This window comes from Melospiza melodia, chromosome 22 (genome assembly GCF_035770615.1).
Source record: "Melospiza melodia melodia isolate bMelMel2 chromosome 22, bMelMel2.pri, whole genome shotgun sequence".
In the NCBI taxonomy this organism is placed as follows: Eukaryota; Metazoa; Chordata; class Aves; order Passeriformes; family Passerellidae; genus Melospiza; species Melospiza melodia.
This window is the reverse complement of record NC_086215.1, coordinates 2636657-2658112: the sequence shown is the minus strand read 5'-3', so window position 1 is coordinate 2658112 and position 21456 is coordinate 2636657. Positions and strand designations below refer to the sequence as shown.

Genomic DNA, 21456 nt, shown 5'->3' with positions numbered 1-21456 from the left:
GGAACTTGTTCAGATTTGAACATAGCTCTGCAAAGTCTCTCTTGGTGGTAGGTTAAAAATAGAGCAGTTTTGCATTATTTTTTTCCCCTGCTGTGGCCTAGATGAGGTGCAAAAAGAAAGACTTTGCATTGTACGTGCTGTCTCCTGGGTTTCACTCCCTCCTGAGCACAGGGCACAGCCCTGTTGTGTCTCCTCTGGAGGAGCTTTAAGCCAAGTGGCAGGCTGTCCAAGGTGGGGCTGAGGGAAGATGGGACACCTGGACACGTCTGTGAGTTCATCAGAAGGGTGTGCACCCAGATGAAGTTTGTCACTCTGTTCTGTCCCTGTGGCTCTGTGATGGGGTGGGGGTGTTTCACTCTGCCTTTAGCTGGCAGTGGGGCTCTAGGTCACCACTGAACCCTGTCTGAAGAGTTCTGTGGAGAAGCAGGGGAGGGGATTCTCCCCAGAGCTGGGCTGTGAGGGGGATGTTGATCAGGAGGAGATCAGAGTTGTCCTTGTGCTAAACCCTTTGTCCCATTCTCTGCTGAAATGGCACTGTCAGGTGCTTCCTGGGGAGTCAGTGGAGCTTTGGGGAATTTGGACAATACAGTCAGAAATTTCAACAATACAGTTGAGGATGGATTTGACCGTGGAGGACGTCAAGCTTTCTGTTAGAATCACCAAAACCTCTGAGCTGGAAGGGACTCCTGGGATCATCAAGTCCAGCTGCTATCCCTGCAGAGAGCCCAACAATCCCACCCTGTGCATCCCTGACAGCACTGTCCAGATGCTCCTGGAGCTCTGGCAGCCTCGGGGCCACTTCACACATTTGATGGGCACTGAAGGGTTTTCACATTTGGATATTATTCTGTCTTCCCTTCCCATCGCCCCTTCCTCCTCCCCCCCACTCCTCACAGAAACAGCACATTCCCTTCTTAGTCAAATCAACCCTTAGGAGTGAATGGCCTGAGGTCAGTGACACCATGGGCACCAGTTCTGGCCAGTGGAGTCCTGTGTGGCCTTTGCCTCCAGAGCACACTGGAGGGGAGTGACACACTGTCCCAGCCTGTGTCCCCTGGGAGGGAAGGGCTGCCTACCTACCTGCTTTCTGCTTCACTCCTGGGAATGACAGCCCTATGATATCTGCACCTTGCAATAGTGATTAATTTCAGTTTCAGTTACTGCATTTTAATTCAAAAATTCAAGTACTGGGCAGTTTGAATTCCTTACAGAAAATCAGTAGAGACTACTGCTGTGGTGTAAGTAAGAAAACAGACACTTTGATGAATGAGGGCTCGGACAGGTAATGGTTTTTGTCCTGGTTATCCCTGGGGTGACGGACCTGTGCAGCTCTGCTGACAGGGATGAGCACTGTGCACTGTGGGGAAGACAACCCCACATCAGGAATACAGAGAGGGGCAAACTTTTGAATTTTGCAACCAACTGAAACACTGTCCTGGTTTCACATGAGAAAATAGCTGCCCTCTGTAAGTGCTGTTGGTCATGACCCATCCACAGACGGGGTTACTGTGAGCTGAGCTGTTCCCTTGGGTACCCAGGGCTGGAGCTGTCTCTGAGTGTGGGACTTGCTGAGCTTCCAGCAGCTGAAGAACAGCTTTTGCTGCTCCATTGTGCAGATGTGAGAGCAAGCCTGGTGCCATCTGACCAAAGCTTTGGTGTTTGCAGATTGTTTCTTCCCCAGGACCAAGTCAAAGGAGGGTGCTGGAAATGCTTTTGCTGGAGCATTGTTTGCCGTTGTAGATCAATAGAGTTTGAAGTGTCAGTTCTATCCAGGAATCCCTTCTTTCCCCCCCAATTGTGGCTGGGACTCTGGGATGGCACAGGATCAGACGGGTTGTGCAGTGTCTGAGGCCTCATTGTGCTCAGCTTGGCTTCTGATGCTGCGTGGGGAACGCCAGATGAGCCGGGCAGGGCAGCGCATCCCCCAGCTGTTTGCAGAATCGAGGCAGAGAAAAGGGAGAAAGGCAGATTATCCCATTATGTTTACAGGGCATCGGTCACACAAACAATGACTGTCCTCTTTGACAAGAGGATTGTTTAATTAGTTAAGGGTTTGGTGAAGAGATGACTGAACATACAGAGCTCTGAAGGCATCTGCCTTTTAGTACAGCAGGCACGTCCTCCCTGCCAGCCCTGGGCTTTTCCTTTCTCCTGAGGAGCACCAGAGGTCTCCAGAGCTCTGTTCCAAGTCTCAGAGCTGCTTACTTTGAGCATATTAAATTGAGTTTCTGTTATCTGAGAAGCAGAACTATAATTTAGCTGCCTGTGAACTAGTTCTGAGCATTCAGAAAGAGGGAGGCAATGTGAGTTATATTTGGAAGCACGTCTTTTTTCATGTCTGTATTCTAGTATTACTAGTCCTCTTATCTGTTACAGCTTTTCCCTTGCTCCTTTCTTCTTGATTTTTAATCTGTGACAAGCGTTGCCAGTTAAATTCCATAAACTCTGAACTGAGCCAGAATGAGAATCTGTGTAAAGAGGTAATGAATTAAGCATAGGCAAGTGGGTGTGAAGCAGTGAAATTCCAAGTGTGTGCAGTGGCTGTGGGTACAGTGTTACACTGGCTTCACCTTGCTTCTGAATTTGACCATAAAATCCAATTTGAAATACAGAAGTAATGAGTAGAGATTGGATTTAACTAGTACATTGTAATGTTGGTGTTAGCATTGATTCTCATCTGTGGAACTCCTCAAAAACAAGGAGCATACAGAATTTAAATCAATATTCAGCCCTTCAGAAAATATTCTGGCTCGGCCATGAAATATTTATGTTTAACATCCTGCTGAACTTGCAATGGTTTGCTTGGGTTTAAATTTGCATCTGCCTTTGTACCCTAATACTCACAAATAATTAAACACAACACATTCTGGGTAATAAGAAATAATGTAGAAATGCAATTCTTTAAATTAAATCTACAATCTAAAAATGTTTTGTTGCTGTATCATGCTTTCAAGCCAACATTAGAAGCCACTTAGTATCTGTATTATTTTTGAGGTTTAAGCCTCCTGTTGTTTTTTTTTTTTTTCCTTGGAGATTTTTCACACTTTGTAGTGTTCTGTAGTGTTCTGTGGCCCCAGCAGAAGCCCTGCTGCTCTGTCAGAGCGTGTGCCATCAGCTGTGTGGCCACAGGGGCTGGAGGAAGTGTTTTATATTCACAGGGGGTTGTGCACCGAGATGAGCTGTCCAGCACTGGGGACAGACTGCCACGGTGGCTCCCAGTCCCTGCCCGGGTCACTGCCAGCTCCCTCTGTGTGTGCTGGGTGGGGAGATGTGCCCTGTGTCAGCTCCTGCCTGCTCCAGGCAGGGACTGCAGTGCCAGTGCTGGAGCTGAGGGAGGCTGAGGGCTGAATTCCACCCTCTCAGACACCAGGATTTGTTCTCTTCGTGTTCTTAGTGCTTAGTTCTTTGTCCTAGAGGGCTGCCAGTGTGTCCCAACTCTCAATAAAAGAATCTGTATAAAATAAGCCTTTCTCCAGGTTAATGGAAATGTACAAACAGAGCTGCAGCTGGAACTGTGAAGATGTTATCAGGGCACAGAGACTGCTCTTGGGGCCCCTTTCTGCTCATTCTTTACCCCTCAGTCTGGGGCTTACAGTGCCCCAGGGGAGCTGAGCAGGGACTTTACAGCTGCCCCCTGCTGCTTGCAGATCTCATGGAAGTTTCTGGAGTCCCAGGCTGGTGCCTCACTTGTTGCCCAGAGAGGTTGTGGGCTCCCCATCTCTGGAAGTGTTCCAAGCCAGGCTGGATAGGGCTTGGAGCAACCTGGGATAGTGAAAGGCATCCCTGCCCATGGCAGGGCTGGAAGAAGATGAGCTTTAGGGGCTCTTCCAAGCCAAGCCATTCCATGGTTCTAAATTCCTATTACAGCTTCCTAGAGGGATGCACAGCATTCTCCCACTAAATACCAACAACCTTCAATTTCTGACAATGAGCAGCTTTCCTCTTGCTGCACTCCTGTGGTGTCTCTGGTTCAGGTGGCTGCTGCCACAGGCTGCTTCTCTCTTCCTGTTTTCCAGTCTTAAGCTAAAAGAGGTGGCAAAAGGACCTTGAAAGAAATTCAGGTCGAGTGTCTCATCAGCACAGGATGCTGCTTCATGCTGTTGTACCAGTGAAGATCAAGTTCCTCTTTGGTAGGAGCTGTGCCAACTTCACCACCCACACTTTGACAAAGGGTATTGTTTTACCATTTCAAGTGATTAATAATTTTTAGGAGGTTGCAATTTTCCGTTTTCAGCATGTCGCCTCTGATTTCCTCTTTGTGTCCCAGAGGCTTTGGAGGAGCTGAGGGGCACAGTGAGGAATGTGCTTGTGCAACCAGGATTACCTTCATCGAGTGGGGGGTGTTGCAGTTCTTCCTAATCCAGCCCTGTTTGAGAACCAAGTCAGTGGCTTCCTCAGCCACCAAATAATGTTTTCCTTAATTGCCATCAGGCTGTGAGAAATTTCCTCTCCAAAACTGAGTTTAAATAACAATTTTCCTGCACTTTATTTCCATTGTTAGCCTGACACAAGTCCCTGAAGAAGGATGGCAGCATCCCAGGCTTGTACAGAGCTTGGAGAAAGCTTTTACAGAGGTGCAGTCAGGTCATCACTGAATCCAAAGTGACCTCAAACAAGATGAGGAAACACACAGGACAGCGACAAGCAGCAATGCTGGATCTTTCCAGCTTGTGCCTTTCCTCTTTCTTGCCCTTCTTCTGGGATCTCTCTTCATCATGCAGGGAGAGCTGCTCTGGGGCTTCCTGCCCTGCTCTGTGCTGCATCTCTGGCATGGAATATAGACAGGAGAGACATGGCTGTGCTGCTCACATTCATACAGTGTCAGGGCTTCCATGGCAGCGTGTGGCCATGAAAGAGATGTGGTGTGAGCAGTGGGGAGCCCAGGAGATGCAGCAGGACAGCCTTGTGTTGTGGCTGCATCCAGAGCACCCAGCACTGCTGCCATCCCATCCTTAGGTGGCCCTGTGCACCCTGCAGCCTGCTGGGGGCTTAGGGGAGCCCCCAGCTGATCTGTCACACAGCTGAGATGTGCTGACAGCAGCACGGGCTGTCCTGGTCCTTCAGAGCCCACCAGGAGCAGGTGTCACCCAGCTCACCCCAGCAGTGGGGCTGGCTGGGCTGCTGATAGCAGAGGAGACACCAGGGCTCCCTTCGGTTTGCTTTTCAGCTCCTGCAGTTTCTGGTAGGCATCTGCAGACTCCAGTGGGGAGTGAGGCAGGAGGGAACCACAGGGTGAGATGTCTCTCCAGTGGTTCCTTTGATCAAGTGAGGACTTGTGTATTCGTGGTGCTTCACAGCAGAGGTGCTCTTGGCTTTGTGGCAGAGCAGTGCAGACACAAACTATCTTGATGGAGCTGACTTGCTGTGCTGTGAACAAGTGAATTAGATTAGAGCATCCCAGAACAGACATAGCATTTCATGTCCAAATGCAAAGGGGAGGAATCCCAATCTTGCCAGCAGTTGCCCAGTTTTGCTGTTTCACTTTGAATTTGTTGCCAGCTATTCAGATGCCAAATCATTTGGCAGACAAAAATCAGATATCCCTGCCCATGCCTAAAGGAGAATAATATGTTGTTTCTGACATTTGTATTATTTTATGGGTCGATTCATCACTACTTAAAGGTTTTTCAAAAGGTGGTTAAAACTATGCATAAACTGTAGTACTTTCTGAAAAATTATAGCATGATTGTTGCAGCTCTAACTACAGCTAATAAGAAATCATACTGAGAAAACACATGCCTTTCAGGTAAATAATGTTTGTGGATGTGGAACAGTCCAAAAGCTGGGCAAGGCCGCATTTTTCTCAGCTTCTGAAGACAGTGGTGGAGACGTCTGTAGCTATTGAGATCTCCTGATCTGAGCAGATGTTTCACAGTGGCCGTGCATGTCATTGCTCAAAACACTTGTGAAAATTAACCTGAGCCTTTGAACTGGAGACTCTGTTCCCCAGTCTGACCCAGGGGTTGGGGGCGAGGCAGGAGGAGGCTGCAGGGTGAAGCCTTTGCTTGTGCACTGTAAGGAGAAGCAAAGGGTGAGGAGGAGGCTGCTGGAAATGCATCTTCCAGACACGTGGGAAAAGCTGGCTCCCTACCCAGGAGCTTCAGGAGTGGTTTCTCTGTGCTGGCCCTCCAGGAGTGCTGCCAGGAGAACAAAACTGCACCATTGTGACTGTGGTCACAGGGCTTTTCAGAAAGAGAGAGAGACGAGAATGTTGATTCTATGATCAGAAGGCTTGATTTATTATTTTATGATATATATACTACATTAAAACTATACTAAAAGAAATAGAAGGAAAAAGCTTCTTCAGAAGCTGGCTAAGCTAAGAATAGAAAAGAAAAGAATGATAACAAAGATCTGTGTCTCGGCAGAGAGCGAGAGCCAGCTCTGCCGTGAGTGGTCAGTAAATCCAAACATCCACAGGAGACCAATCATGGATCCACCTGTTGCATTCCACAGCAGCAGATAAGCATTGTTTACATTTTGTTGCTGAAACTTCTCAGCTTCAGCAGGAAAAATCCCAACGAGAGGATTTTAATGAAAAGATGTCTCCGACACACCTTCAAGACTCTCCTTATTTCCTCCTTTAGTATCATCTTCTACAAACTTGATTACAAACAAACATCCCTTGTAAAAGCCATTTATGCCACCAAAGGTGATCTTGTTGATCCCACTGGTGGCTAATCGACGCTGCATTCAGAACCTCCTTCCCTGGCCCTTTACCTCCTGAATAAGCTTAGAGAAGATCTCTAGATCTGAGCTTAGAAGGTCTCTAAGCTTGTTCAGGACATAAAGCATGAGGAACAACTACCCATGAAAGAGTTTGGAAAGCAATTTCTTATCAAGCATGGTGGAGAGAATACTGCTATGGCTTGGGAAGAGATAAGAAGTCAGTGCACAATGTGTGGTGAATAATGTGACTTGGCTTTGTCCTGACCTTGTGGGATTGGACACTATTCCTAAAAACATTTCCAGCAGAATGTTGTTTCTCTTGCTGTGGGTGTGAGTGTGAGGAAGTGTACAAAGAGAGTGAGGTGCAGGTACTGGCTTTGTGCTTGACAAAGTCTTAATTGACTTTGATAAGCAGCCTTAATTGACCATGAGGTCATCTGGTGATGACCAGTGAAATGAAACTTTTTCAGGAGGAGCAGGAGGGAAAAGGGACAGTGCATGGGTGTCAGTCCCTCAGGTGCCAGCAGGTGGGATTGCCCAGGACAGAGCTCTTTCCAGAGGGTGGGGAAGCAAAGCCACCATGCATTGAAAGGCATGATCTTGTAACAAGAGCTGCTGGTCAAGGTTCCAGACTAGCAATCGGTCATCTCTTAATTTATATTCCAAGTAGCAGTCAGGATCTTCAGCCACAAACAAAGCCACTATCTCCTGCAGCTGTGCAGCCATCAGCAGATGTTGCAGCTGATCGGTGCTGCAGCTCCTGCCTCTCCAGCATTCCTGTCCTTGCTGCCATCAACATCGAGGAGTCTCCCTGCAGGACAGGGGAGGACTCACGGGCAATGATGTGGGCAAAAGGCAAACAGAAATTAAATAAGTTGTTACTAAAACAAGTAGCTGCTCCTTGTTGACCCTGTATATCAGATCTCAGAGAGAAAAATCTCCAAAGGAGATCTGAGTTAAACACGACAAGAACCTGGAAATTAAAACACCAGTAGCTTGTGGAAGGCCTGAATTCTGGCAGGGTTTCCAGGGCAGGGTAGCAGTGTCTGGGGGAAGCACAGGAGCTGCCCGTGGCCCTGAGGGTGCTGGAGCTGTGCAGGCTGCAGGGCCCTGGCTCTGCTCCGGCTGCTCGGGGGCTCCTGGCCAGGGCGGAAGATGAGGAGCTGCAGACAGTTGGGATCTGAGGGATTTGCTAGTAACAGGGAAAACAGAGGAAATGGTGATTTCAGAGGAAATCCTTGGATTATTGTGCTTTGATTAATGGTTAGACATGGTCTGGAGTGAAAGTGATCAAGGAGAAATACACACAGTGGAGCTTCAGCTCCTGTGAGTGAATTGAAGGGCAGAGAGGGAGAGAAGCAGACCAGGATGGAGAAAATTTAGCAGATTTCTAAAATTACTCATTCATCCTGTAAAAGCTTTTTGTTTATTGTTACATCTACATCTGGAGGTATTCAAGCAAAACCCTGGGGAGAAGGAAAGCTTCAACACTAATAAAAATAAATAAAAAGAAGAAGGTGGAAAAAAGGTACTTTTATCAAAAACAAACCTTCCTTCCTCCCTTCTTCTGTAAATGCCACAATTGATGAAATTCTCTCTGTTTCACCTGAGAATTTGCTGGAGCATGCGTCAGTCAGGAGGTGATTGCATTTACTGCAATTTACCAAACGTGTGCAGTGGGGATGTGAGTGCAGAGTGTGTGTGGGTGATCCCTGGGGACACCCCCAAGGTGTGGGATTCACGCAGAGGGGAGCTCAGCCCGTGTCCCTGTCACTGCTCTGACCCTGCCCAGCAGCTGCACTCGGACACTCGGACCTTGCTGTGTGCCAGCCCAGAGCCCCCTGGTTTTGTGCAAACCCTTTCAGCCCCTGCTCTCATTCGTGTGCCAGAGCTGTGAGCTGAGCCCCGGCCAGCTGTGCTCCCCTGGCAGGGCAAGGTGGGACAAACATCTGGCGACACGAGGGCTGCAGCTGCCATGGCCACTGCTGCCAGAGCCCGTCCAGCCAAGCCTTTAGAAGTGTCAGACTCTGGAGGATGCTGCATGCTTAAAAAAATAAAACCTGAATGTGCTTATATGAGGGATAATAAAGCTTCCTCAGCGATCCAGGAGGGAACGTTCAAACACTCCATGAGAGAGCTCTGGACAGATGTTGGTAATGCTGGCTTAACACTGCTGCCTAAACTTGAAATCCAAGTCCTGGGAGCAGTCAAAGTGTCTGAAGAACTCACACTGACGCAACCCTGGCTCTATTTGGGACATCCTGCATTGAGTCCTCAGAGGAGTTTGCTCACAGCGTTAACAAAGCTGTTCTAGGATGGGAAAAAAGCAAGCCAAGTAAGCTCTTCTAATGTGAGAGAGCTCAAGAGAGACTGAGTTGTCAGCATTTAAAGTAACTCTACTGGATCTCCTCATAAGAAAGATTTACATGTTATTATTACAATCACCCTGATTATTTACTCGCCTGACACTTCAAAATTTTCCAAATTTTTCTATATTATAGTGGTTTTCAGTAGTAGCCAAACTTTGGAATGAAATTTGTCAAGTGTCTTCAACTGAGCTATTTTTCTATTTGCTGAGAATTTTTGTTTACACTTTGATTCTGGTGGAAATCCTGAATTGTCTATTTCCACAGTTATTCCTTAGGTTTTTTGGGTTTTTGTGCTTAAGGTCCTGATTTGAAGGTGAAATTATCCTTTGAGATTCTTTCTCCTGAAGTGCAGACCCTTTGACAGGCTAAGTATGGCCTGCATGGGTTTGAAATAGTTCTAGAAAGTGCCAGTCTGTTCAGCACCCGAGCTCTCTGTGCCTTACCCAGGGTGTGCTGTCACCTCCTCACAGCCTTCCCTACAGAAGAAGCAAGAATCAGAAAAATGCAGACAATAACAAGACTGAAAATCAATCCCTGAAGTTAACACATCCCCAACTATCAGGTTTCTGTTTCACTGTTGCCCATACACAGAATTTTCTGTTCTTGGTGATCATTATTCCCTGGGAGCTCTCCCGTGCAGCACAGCGGGGTCAGGGCGCTGTGCCTGGGTTCAGCAGGGTGGGGTGTCCCTGGTCACAGCCAGCGCCTTGGGCTGTCTCTGTGTGACACACTGGGGGTTGGACACGGCAGGTGTGTGACCAAGGTGTGTGTGGTCACCTCCCTGTCCTTCCTCGGTGCCAGGCTGCCCTGCTGGAGGGGGTGGCACAGAGCCCCCCTGGCAGGCACAGCTCCTGTGTCATGCTCAGGGACAGGGAGGGGTCACAGCTGCTGTGTGACACGGGTGGGGTGCAGACTGCTGAGGGAATCGTGCATCAGGAGGGTGGGACTGGCAGGTGTGTTCCCTTCCAGGGATGATTCCCTCAGGTGGATGAGGGGTCCCCTCCCGGCTACAAAACTTTCAGAAATAAGGGAGAGCATCGACGCTGCCTGCAGGAAACTGGGTAGTGCTGGGAGATGGAAAGGACAATAAATCCCAGAGGTTTTAGGCAACCCAGGGGTTTAGGTGAGCCCGGAGACAGGAGAGGAGGGCATGTCCCTGTGCGGGCTGCACATGGCTCCCCGAGCAAACCCGGGGCAGAGTGGCCTGCTGTGATCAGTGTGATTTTACAGAAATATCTGGGCAGACAGATAAAACCTGTCAAGCTCCGAGCTATTAATGCAGCAAAGGGAGCCCGGGCCCGCGCGGGTTTGTCAGCAGAGGGTGCCAGAGCCCCGCGGCTGCTCCGCGCACGGGGAGCGCACGGGGAATGCACCGGGAGCGCACGGGGAGCGCACGGGGAATGCACTGGGAGCGCACGGGGAGCGAACGGGGAGCGCACGGGGAATGCACTGGGAGCGCACGGGGAGCGCACGGGGAATGCACTGGGAGCGCACGGGGAGCGAACGGGGAGCGAACGGGGAGCGCACGGGGAGCGCACGGGGAATGCACTGGGAGCGCACGGGGAATGCACGGGGAATGCACTGGGAGCGCACTGGGAGCGCACGGGGAGCGCGCGGGGAGCACATGGGGAGTGCATGGGGAGCGCACGGGGAGCGCACGGGGAATGCACTGGGAGCGCACGGGGAGCGAACGGGGAGCACATGGGGAATGTACCGGGGAGCACATGGGGAGTGCATGGGGAGCGCACGAGGAGTGCACGGGGAATGCTCCGGGGAGAGCACGGGGAATGTACCGGGGAGCACATGGGGAGTGCACGGGGAATGCACGGGGAATGTACCGGGGAGCACATGGGGAGTGCACGGGGAGCACACGGGGAGTGCACGGGGAATGCACGGGGAATGTACCGGGGAGCACATGGGGAGAGCACGGGGAGCACACGGGGAATGCTCCGGGGAGAGCACGGGGAGCGCACGGGGACCGCACCGGAAGCGCACGGGGAATGCACCAGGAGCGCACGGGGAGCACACGGGGAATGCTCCGGGGAATGCATGGGAATGCCCCGGGGAGCGCACCGGGAGCGCGCGGGGAATGCACGGGGAGCACACGGGGAGCGCACCGGGGAGCGCACAGGGAATGCACGGGGGAATGCGCGGGGAGCACATGGAGAATGCATGGGGAATGCACGGGGAGCACATGGGGAGCGCACGGGGAATGCACGGGGAGCACATGGGGAGCACACGGGGAGCGCATGGAGAATGCACGGGGAATGCACGGGGAGCGCACGGGGAGCGCACCGGGGAGCACATGGGGAGCACATGGGGAGCACACGGGGAGCGCATGGAGAATGCACGGGGAATGCACGGGGAATGCACGGGGAGCGCACGGGGAGCGCACGGGGAATGCTCCGGGAAGCGCACCTGAGCCCGAGCTCGTCGAGCGTCCAGGGCTGCGGCCCCTGGGCTGAGCCCCCCCCGCGGCAGCACCGTCCTGGCAGCGCTGCCCGGAGCCACTCCAGGTGTGCTGGTTGTGTCCAGGGTTCGCTTTCCCAGTGGCTGGAGGTGATTGATGGGTAAGAAGAGTGAAATGAGCCGGGAAAGCTGGGTCGTGGAACTCTGCAGGCATGCAGGGAGATACATTCTTTGGTATCCAGGGCTTCCTCCAGGAGTTCAGGTTCTACTTATGCCCTGGGGTCACAACAATTTGCTTATTGATGTTAGGAACTTGGACAGGAATCCCATAAAAAATCATTCCTGTCAAGCTGGTGGGCTTCACCATGCTGAGGGGACAGCCTTGAAAATCCAACAGACTTTGACAGACATCTGTTGATGTTTTGTCAGCTGCTTTCCAGTTTTAATGTCCGAGCTAATGAGGCAGAGGGTGTTCTCTGGAGCAGTGTGGCTCTGCTGGCTTCTGCCATGAGTGTTCTGCTTTGGAACTTCAGCACTTCCAAAGCATCTTATTATGACATGAATAGTGGGAAATTATTAAATTACTCCCATAAATTATCAAAAGTCAATAATCATTTAATAAAAATTCCATTCAAGTGAAGTGATCTCCTTAGAATAAGCTCCAACCAAATAAATTTATAGGGGAGGCAGGGTCATGTCCTGGCCCCTTTGCTTCTGCAGTGCCAGTGGTCCTGGTGGTCCTGAGCAGCCCTGTCCAGATAGGAACTCGTGGACCCCTGCTGGTTTCAGGGCCCTGGAGGGGAGGGAACACAGCCTGGGGTTCTTCACCCAGGCCCAGAGTCAAGGCTGGCACTGGCTGAACACTGCTTGGTTTGAATTTTCTTTTTTATTTTTTCCTTGTGTCAGTGGTTTTTTTTTCAGTATCATCACAGCAAAGTGAAGTTTCCATTTCTGAGTAGTTAAAGATTTATGTGATAATGGGAAGTCTGTAAAATTAGGTGGAACTGCAATTTGCATTTCAACCTGAGGTGCAGAGAGGCTGGAGCCTCTTCATCACTTCTGCCCACTCTGAAAGAACATATGCTACAGACACAGCTTGTGAAAGGGTTTGGGAGGCAGGTCATTTGTGACACACTGCAGCCTGAGATGCCAGAATTTAAGCAGAGATTTTGAGTGGTGTAGCTTAGCTGGGACATTGTGAAGAATGAAGCTTGTATGAAGTTTGTGAAGGATGAATGCTGGGTTTGTAGCTGATGGGAGCTAAATTGAAGCTAAACTGGGTTTGAGTACAGAATCCAAAGTCTGTAAAAGCCAATGAAAAGGCACCCATGATCTTCAGAGGATGCTTTTGCAGGCACTCCTAGAACCAGAGCTCCTTCACCCATCTCCTAACTCATGTTTTTTCTGGGGAGGGGTCCATGACAGTGGAAACTTCAGGGCAATGTGCAGCTTCCTCCAAGGGGCAGCTCTGATCTCTGCTCTGGGACAGAGACAGGAGCCAGGGCACGGCTGGGGCTGGGCCAGGGCAGCTCAGGCTGGAGCTCAGGGCAAGGCTCTGCCCGCAGAGGGTGCTGGCACTGCCCAGGCTGCCCAGGGAATGGGCACGGCCCCGAGGCTGCCAGAGCTCCAGGAGCCTTTGGGCAGCGCTGCCAGGGGTGCCCAGGGTGGGGCTGCTGGGGGGGCTGGGCAGGGACAGGGGCTGGGCTGGGGGATCCTGGGGGGTCCCTCCAGCTCAGGATATTCTGTGATATCTTTTTTAGCTGTGTGTGCCTGTATGTTCTGTAACACCAAGGCAATAAAAGGAAGCTTGTAAAAATGTGAAATAGGCTTCAAAATCCCCGTGTGAAGACACCTACAAATAAGTACTGCTTTGCAGTGTTTGTTTTCTTGTTTCTAAAGATTTAAGTGACTCTCACTTCACATTTTCAAATATTTCCCATACCCAAGCAGAATAGAAACCTTTTTTTTGTGGGGACATTTTCTGCGAAGAGGTAAGACTTTTTATATGGTCACTTCACCACGTTTCTGAGCATTAAGGGAAGCACCAGCTCAGACAGAGCTTGAGATACCAACCCAGAGCTGATCCCATGGAAGTTAACAGACTGTCAGGAAGAAGACTTCCTGCTTTTCCCAGCATGGTCAGGAGCACCTTGTTCACTCCAGCCCAGCAATGGCCCTGCTTGAACTGAAATCACTCAGAAGGAAACCAGTGGCCCCCAGTTCCCTGTCTGGCAGTGGCTGTGGCCTCAGCTGTTACTGAGAAAGCAGAATGGGAGCTCTGTTCACACTGTCTCCATCCACCTGCAGGTTGCTTTGCTCCTGCGGCAGTTGCAAGCAGGGCAGGTGTCAGACACTGTCCATCCATCCATCATCCATCCATCCATCCATCCATCCATCCATCCATCCATCCATCCATCCATCCATCCATCCATCCATCATCCATCCATCCATCCATCCATCCATCCATCCATCCATCCATCCATCCATCCATCCATCCATCCATCCATCATCCATCCATCCATCCATCCATCCATCCATCCATCCTTGGTGTTATCAGGCTGACTGTTTGCACCCTTATCTCTCCTGGCTGCAATACAAACCAAGTCCTGCAGGGCACCAGCCATGACCTTGACATCACAATCAACAGCTCGGCAGTGACCACACCTGCTCTGGAGAAAAACCAGCAGTCCTTGGAGAAGCAGCTTGGCTTTTTCCTTTGGCCTTTCCTTTGGCTGCTCCACGCTGGGTTTCCATACAGGGAATTGTTTGAACCAAGCAGGAGACACTCATGGCAGCAATTGCCTTCTTGGGGGCCATCACCCACCCCTGCACACTGATCACTGCCCCATCCTGCAGGACTGAGCATGTGCAGTTATCTTCTCCCTCTGGACACACTTGATTTAGACCGAATGGAAAAAGCTACAAACTGGATCCTGACCCCAAAAATAGCAGGCAAGGAATGAGAGAATAGCCATTTGAATGGAGAACAATGGAATTACATTTCATGTTAATTCCTGAATTACTCTCATATGATGTCAAAAAGCGAGGCTTGAGGGATTTCAGATCATGTCAAGGTCAAAAGAAGCCCTGAGGAGAAATTGTGACTTTTTTTGCTGTTCAAAGGAATTGAAGTGGCTCAAAGTGTCTTCTGGTGAGAAACTTCTACTGTAGTAGAAGCTCCATCTTGGGGCTTGTTAGAGCTGCTCTAGATCTGGGTGTGACCCCAGGATGCTGCTGAGAGGGAAGCTTCGGTTCCCTGTCCCCCAGGAGTCCTCAGGTCCTGCGGGATTCCCAGGCAGTGGTATTTGAAGGGGATGTCCTGGAGATCCAGCCCCAGCTCTGCCATCTGCCCAAGCCTGTGTTTGTTGGTTATTGTGGTGGGGTACCCTGGGACACAACCTGAAAGCCACTGCTTGTGAATGGGGAAATTCTTCCCCTTTGCCCAACTGCTGAGCAGAGCCAAATTCTTCAGAGTCCTGGACCATGAATCTGCCATTTCAGTGGGTTTGTGTTTTTTGACAGATCATGGATGAATTACAGCCCTTTTTGTTTTCTAGGAGATCAATGGGGCAACATGTGTTTAGGCTAAAACATATTTGTTCCATTTTTGGTATCTTCCCCTCATACACACATTGTTGTTTTTTGGTTTGATTTTTTTTTTTTTTTTTGGAGCTAAAGACCTTAAAGAAAGTGAGGGCCCTTTGCTTGCACAACATGTTGAGATTAATTCTGACCCTCTGGATCATATCCACAGCTGCTTGCACTTGGCAGGTTTGCTCCCAAAGGTGACTTCCCACTGTCTGCTGAGAATCCAAACCTTTTGAATGGCCCTGAGTGACATACACCTTATGTTAAACGTGGGGAAGAGACTTGCAGAGTCACAGATCATCTGTGGAGAGCAGGAGGCTGTTCCTGGGAGCCGTCTGGATGCACTGCCTGTTCTGTGTCGTGTCCTGCTCCCTGGGGCCTCGCTTCCACTGCTCCACAAACCCAAGGTGCTGCTGTGCCTCCAGCCGGCACAGGGACTTCAATCACTTGTTGTTATTGCCTCTCTGTTTGTGTTTTTCTAAGCATTTGTGTTCCACCAGCACACTCAGAGTGAGTGCTCTCGAGGGGGAATTTCCTTCCTGGTAAACAATCCTGCAGTGTGATTCAGCAGGAAGGATGTGGTGGTTCAGGCACTGGGCTGGGATTTGGGAGACAGGGGTTCTGTTCCCAACTCTACCACAGTCAAGCTGTGATGATGAGTGGAAGGGCAAGCAAACAAAGAGGAGGAGCTGTGTAGCTGTGGCAAAAACACACTTCCACATGGCCTGTTAGTCCAGATTGGGGTTAGGTACGTCTGGGGTTTGCACGGAATCATAGAATTGGCTGAGTTGGAAAGGACCTCAGGGTCATCAAGTCCAACTCTTCACCCTGTGCAGGAGGTTGGTTTGGCTACGCAAGTGAAGAGCCGAACTCCTGTTTGTGCTGTTCAAATCTGGAACTCAGCTTATTCCAGGAACCTAGCTGTGTTTTTAACTCCATGTTGTTTTACCTTCCATGGGCTCTCAGATGCCACTTTCCAGGGCTTCTTGGTTGACTTAATTCAGTTTCCCGTTCCATTCTCTGATCTTCTGGCACGTGTCCTATCGCTCCTACACCAGGTTGTACATGCATGTAGGTTCTGCACTCTCCTGCTAAATTCAAGGACAACAGACCACACACAGGATATTATCTTTCTCACACAGGGTGAAGTTCCTCCAGTTTGACAGTAACTCTACATTTTCTTTCCAGAAACAGGAGCTTGGGCTGCATCTCTGAGTTTAGACCTCCAACCTCAGCATCCTGATCTGGAAGGATGAGTCAGGACAGTTACTCAAGTGATCAGCCCATGGGTGAGTTTTCATTCAGCATGATTTGCCTTCCATTTATTTTCTTACTGCTGTTGGAGAAGAATGCTGAGTCACAAACAAAGCAAAACATGTGAATCAATGCCAAATTGCATGCCATAAAGATTATTGGATCTTTGAGGTTTCCTGTCCACATCTGAATATCAGCATTCTTAGAATTCTAGTCCAGGTTGAAAATTTTTCTAGCAATTTTTTTTCTGGTAGTTCTCACCAGTTCAGAACACAGGAGTTTTATTACTGTGTTAGACAACTCATTCTGCTATTTGACATAATTTAGTTTTCTCATTAATTGCATTGGTGATTGGTTACCCTTTGCAGTAAGGAAGATGTGCACACACCATTGTCAGGTATGTCCCATCAAGTCCGAGGGTCAGGGTCCCTGCTGGAGAGCTTGGATAGACAGGAATTTGTTACTTCTAGCTCAGACCTGCCATAAATTTGCTCTCTTCTTCCATCCCCATCTTTGGCTGTGGGAGCTCAGCCTCACGGAGTGCTGCTGGCAGTTTGTGCTGGGAGAGGCGGATGCCAGGGGCTGTGCCTGCAGCCTCCCAGGCTCTGCTCAGCCTGGGCTTTTTTGGAAGTGTCAAGGGGCATTCTTAGCTCTGACGTGAGGGCTATTTTTTGACAGTTCCCATTGTTCCCCAACCTTTGTTCATGGGTGAAGTCTTTTTGTCTGAGGCCTTTGTCAGAAATAGAGGCTGTTAGGAGAGCTGTCTGCTCACAGGTTGGGGGAGTTTTCTTTTGTTGTTGAGTCCTGAGAATTTCTCCCTTGCTTTTACAGACTCGCTTGGGCAAACTTGCCCAGAAAAATGAGGGGATTGCTGGGATCTCCCCTTGCTGGGCCTGCAGGGAGAGGGGTCCTCAGAGCCACCACCCATGTGCCCTGCTCTGGCTGTCCCAGGCCACATGGCTGGGGCAGAGCAATTTGGGGTTCTGAACATCTGCCTACACTAACACCCTTGCCATCGTCCATGGGTTTGAATCTGGGGCTCAAAAACGGAAAATTTAAGAAAATTCCTGTCGTAGCATGAAATATCGATTCTCTAATACTCAGCATGTATTTTATTACTGTGAACAGGTGATAATGACACATCAGGATGTCATGGAGATTCATGAATCATCCACAGAAGGACCTAGAGGCTGGGGAAAAAGACATTCAAGTATCTATAACATATCCTGGGTGCTTGTGAGAAATGTCTGGTCAGAATATTCACAGATTGCTTATTGCAGCCTTCTTTTTTGTAGGTGTAATAAATGTTGTGGTTTGAGTTTAGATCCACTCTCTAAAACAGGCACAGGAATGAATCTGTCTGGAGGGACTAATTTTCCATGTATCACTCGTACATTTTACACCTCCTGTTGAAGTGCTTAATCCTGATTGCTCTTGGAGTCTAGTGCTGAGTAGGACAGGTGTGATCACTGGTGATTTACATAGTGACTGAGTAGGACAGGTGTGATCACTGGTGATTTACATCCTGGCTGAGGATAGGGATCTTCCAATCTGGACCTCCATTTGTTCCGCTTCCAGCACCACCTATTGAGTCTTACATTGTTGGCTCATTTCATTCTCTGAGCTGCCGCTGGAGCTATACTTAGAGAGGAAGGATATTATAATCTTGTGAAAGATTAAAATACTGTTACTGTAATCCAGCTGGAAGGGGAGACCTTTTCTCAGGGCGAGAGACAGCCAAGGTTTTTCCCATTCTGTCCTCCCCTTGTATGCAGGAAGGAAATACTGGCAAAGGCCCCTGAGCTTCCTGAGGGCTGGGGAGCGTTTCCAGACCCAGCCCTCGGCACCATCCATCAGCAGCCGCCAAACAATCGCTAACGAGGGGAAAACACCGCGGGATAAACAGGGACAGGGCCTGGGGAGAGAGAATAGGAGCAGAGCCTGGGGAGAGAGACTGGGGAGAGAGAATGGGGAGAGAGAATGGGGAGAGAGAATGGAGACAGGGCCTGGGGAGAGAGACTGGGAGAGAGACTGGGGAGAGAGAATGGGGAGAGAGACTGGGAGCAGGAACTGGGGACAGGGCCTGGGAGAGGGCCTAGGAGAGAGGCTGGGGACAGAGTGGGAGCAGAGACTGGGGACAAGGCCTGGGGACAAAGTCTGGGGACAGAGACTGGGAGCACAGCCTGGGGAGAGAGAGTGGGGACAGGGAGTGGGGACAGGGAGTGGGGACAGGTCCTGGGGAGAGAGACTGGGGAGAGAGAATGGGAGCAGGGTCTGGGGAGAGAGAATGGGAGAGAGACTGGGGAGAGAGAATGGGAGCAGAGACTGGGGAGAGAAACTGGGGAGAGAGACTGGGGAGAGAGAATGGGAGCAGAGACTGGGGAGAGAGAATGGGAGCAGAGACTGGGGAGAGAGAATGGGAGAGAGACTGGGGAGAGAGAATGGGAGCAGGGCCTGGGGACAAGGCCTGGGGGCGCAGCCTGGGGACAGAGAGTGGGGACAGAGACTGGGGAGAGACTGGGAGCACAGCCCGGGGAGAGAGAGTGGGGACAGAGAGTGGTGACAGAGAGTGAGGACACAGCCTGGGAGCACAGCCCTGCAGCCCAGCACCAGCCAGCTCCTCTGGAGCTGGGCCTGGCAGCAGGCACTGCACATTGGCTGCCCTTCCCTTTATCATCAAGTATCTCAATAATCAAGTTCCCCTTCAAAGAAGCATCTCAACAAATGAGAAAGGGAGGAAGGGAGGCTGATGTTTGCTGAGGAGCTGCTGTGCTGGCAGGTGGTGGGGCCTGGGCCAAGGAGGTGCTGGGGATGCTGTGGGTGCAGAGCAGCCCAGGTGATGTGTGGGTCACTGTGGGTGCTGGGATGAGGCAGAGCTTTCTGTCAGCTCTTCAGGGCAGCGCTGAGGCAAGGCCATCTGTGATGCCTTAAGGAAGGAGGAACCAAGTCAGGTGGGGGCCTCATCTTTGACTGGATCACCTTTGAGTAGGGTTCTCTCCAAGAAGAGGCTCAGAACTGAATTAGGATCTTTTTCCCTGTATCACTGCTTTTGTTTAAATGCTGCATTACAATATTTGGGTCATATTTTCAGATCTATCTGCTCTGTAACCTGTTTTTAACCATTCCTTAAACCAACTCTTTGGGTTTATATTTTTTCAGTATGGATTTAGTATCCTCACAAACCTTGAGCTAGGAATTTCTCCCTACAAGTACCAGAAGGGAGTTTGTAGTGAGGTGGTGGTTTGGTCTCTTTTGCCCTGTGCCAAGGGACAGGCTGAAAGGAAACAACCTTAGTTGCAACAGGGGAGGTTCAGATTAGATATTAGAAAATTTTTTTTCCCTGAAGGAGTGGTCAGGCTCTGTGCTGACTACCTGCACCTCCTCTTCCCAGCCAAATGTGCCTTTCTGTGGTTCTTTCATTCCTTCTCCTCTGTTTCACATTTTTATTGTCCTTTGTCTGGGCTTGCAGCAGGCATGGGGTGGGCAGTAATCTCCTTAAATGCCTCTACAACACTCTGCAGGACAGAAAAAAAATTTTATTTATGTTGTATAAAGAATGCAGGATTGTGGAACCCTTATTTTACAGCTGAAGGTATTTCTGCAGTGCTAACAGTTATTTTTAAATCTATCAGAAATGCATATAAGCAGCAGCAAATGAAAAAGAAAAGAAGGTAGGAAGTTCCTGGGGATGGGATGGATAATAAACAGTAGCCCTGGCTGCATGGTTATAAAAACATTAACCCAAAAAATTTACCCATCTGGCCTAGAGCTGGAGAACAGCAGGTTTCCCCATGCTCAGTGCTGGGTGTAGATGCTGGAAGTTGAAGCTGTCAACTTTAAAATAAAAAAAGCCAGACTCAGCAACCTGGTCTCAGGTCCTGCTGCAGCCCCCCAGTCCCCAGCTGGTGGCATTGGGTACTCTCATTTCCCTGTTTGGGAGAGCATTTGTGAAGCTGTGTGACTGTACACAGCAAAGTGCTCATGTTAACTGCATGCAGCATTTTGAAATGTCTTTCTAGAAAATAACTGATTTTCTAGAAGCAGTTATCACAAAATAACTGATTTTGTGTTTGCTTGTCCTGGGCATCCTGTTGGGAAGGAGGCACCACTGGAGTGGTCCTGGGTGTGATTCTGCTCACGTCCTTCATGCATTGATCTCGTTGTTGTTTCATTCCCCTAATGATGCCCTGTGACAGCAATGAGTTAAAGAAGAGACAGGACTGGTTTGTTGGCAGTGTCCCGTGGAGTCCAAGGATGCCAGCTGGAGATGAACCCACAGCAGTGAGGGGAACGTGGCAGCCTGGAACAGGCACTGAGGGGTTGTGTCAGGACACTGGGCTGCAAGGACTGGGAATTCTCAAAGAAGGGAGAGCAGGCAGGGACTGCCAGCCTGGCCTGACATGTGGCTCCTGTGGTTCATGGCTCAAGGGAAGTCCTGGGACTGCCAGAGTCTTGGAAAAGACAAAGAAATAGGCTTGTGATAGTAAGTGCTCTTTGCCCAGGGATACAAAAACACCGTGTGCCTGGGAAGAATGATGTTTAGATTGGATATGTGGTCATTCAACAGAAACTGATGGATAATGAAGGAGTTTTCCAGGAATTGCCTGCTGGTCTCCACATTCCTCTTTGCAAAAAGGCATGGAGTATAACAGCTGCTTCCACCCACTCTGGTTCTTTCACATAAATCTAGTGAAGAAAAGGGTCAAGTTAAATCCAACTGTCCCAAAATACCTTCCCAAACCCTAGCAAGGTTCAGGTAACAAGCCTTGGTGGAAGAACATCCTGTGAAATGCAGCAAGCACTAGTTATGGGAGAGACAGGAGGTGACACTGGGTGCCTGGTCCCATGCAGTGCCCTGGGAGGCTGCAGGGCAGCCCTGGCTCCTGGGCAGAGTGCTGTGTGCCCGGGGGGAGCAGGGCTGCCTGCAGCACACGAGCACAGCTGTAACACAGCTCTGCAGCCCAGGGGCTGGAGCACAGCCCTGCCCAGGTAGGGAGGGACTCGTTTGTGCTGCAGTGGGAACAGGGAGCAGTGGACACGTCCTGCTCAGAGCCTGCACCAGGGCTTGCTGTGTGTGATTGTGCCTTCTTTTAAATTAAACTATTTTGCAAGCACTTCCTTCCTGCATTTCTCAGAAGGAGGGAGGGGGGTGTGCAAAGAATGTTGA

General features: G+C 50.0%; 1 protein-coding gene across 7 annotated transcripts in view; it reads left to right on the top strand.

Annotated features, from left to right (window-relative positions):
* The window catches only part of EXD3 (exonuclease 3'-5' domain containing 3), a 256573-nt gene that overhangs the window by 40399 nt on the left and 194718 nt on the right, over window positions 1-21456 (top strand). For 5 of the 7 annotated variants that reach the window (XM_063175042.1, XM_063175038.1, XM_063175040.1 and 2 more), the window contains exon 3: window positions 16224-16324. Coding sequence is in view for 2 of the 7 variants with exons in the window: in XM_063175040.1 (XP_063031110.1) it covers window positions 16288-16324 (37 nt within the window). In the remaining 5 variants the exon portion in view is untranslated. Of the gene's footprint in view, window positions 1-11449; window positions 11609-16223; window positions 16325-21456 lie in introns of those variants that run through there. The other 2 variants (XM_063175039.1, XM_063175041.1) reach the window with 2 other exon arrangements.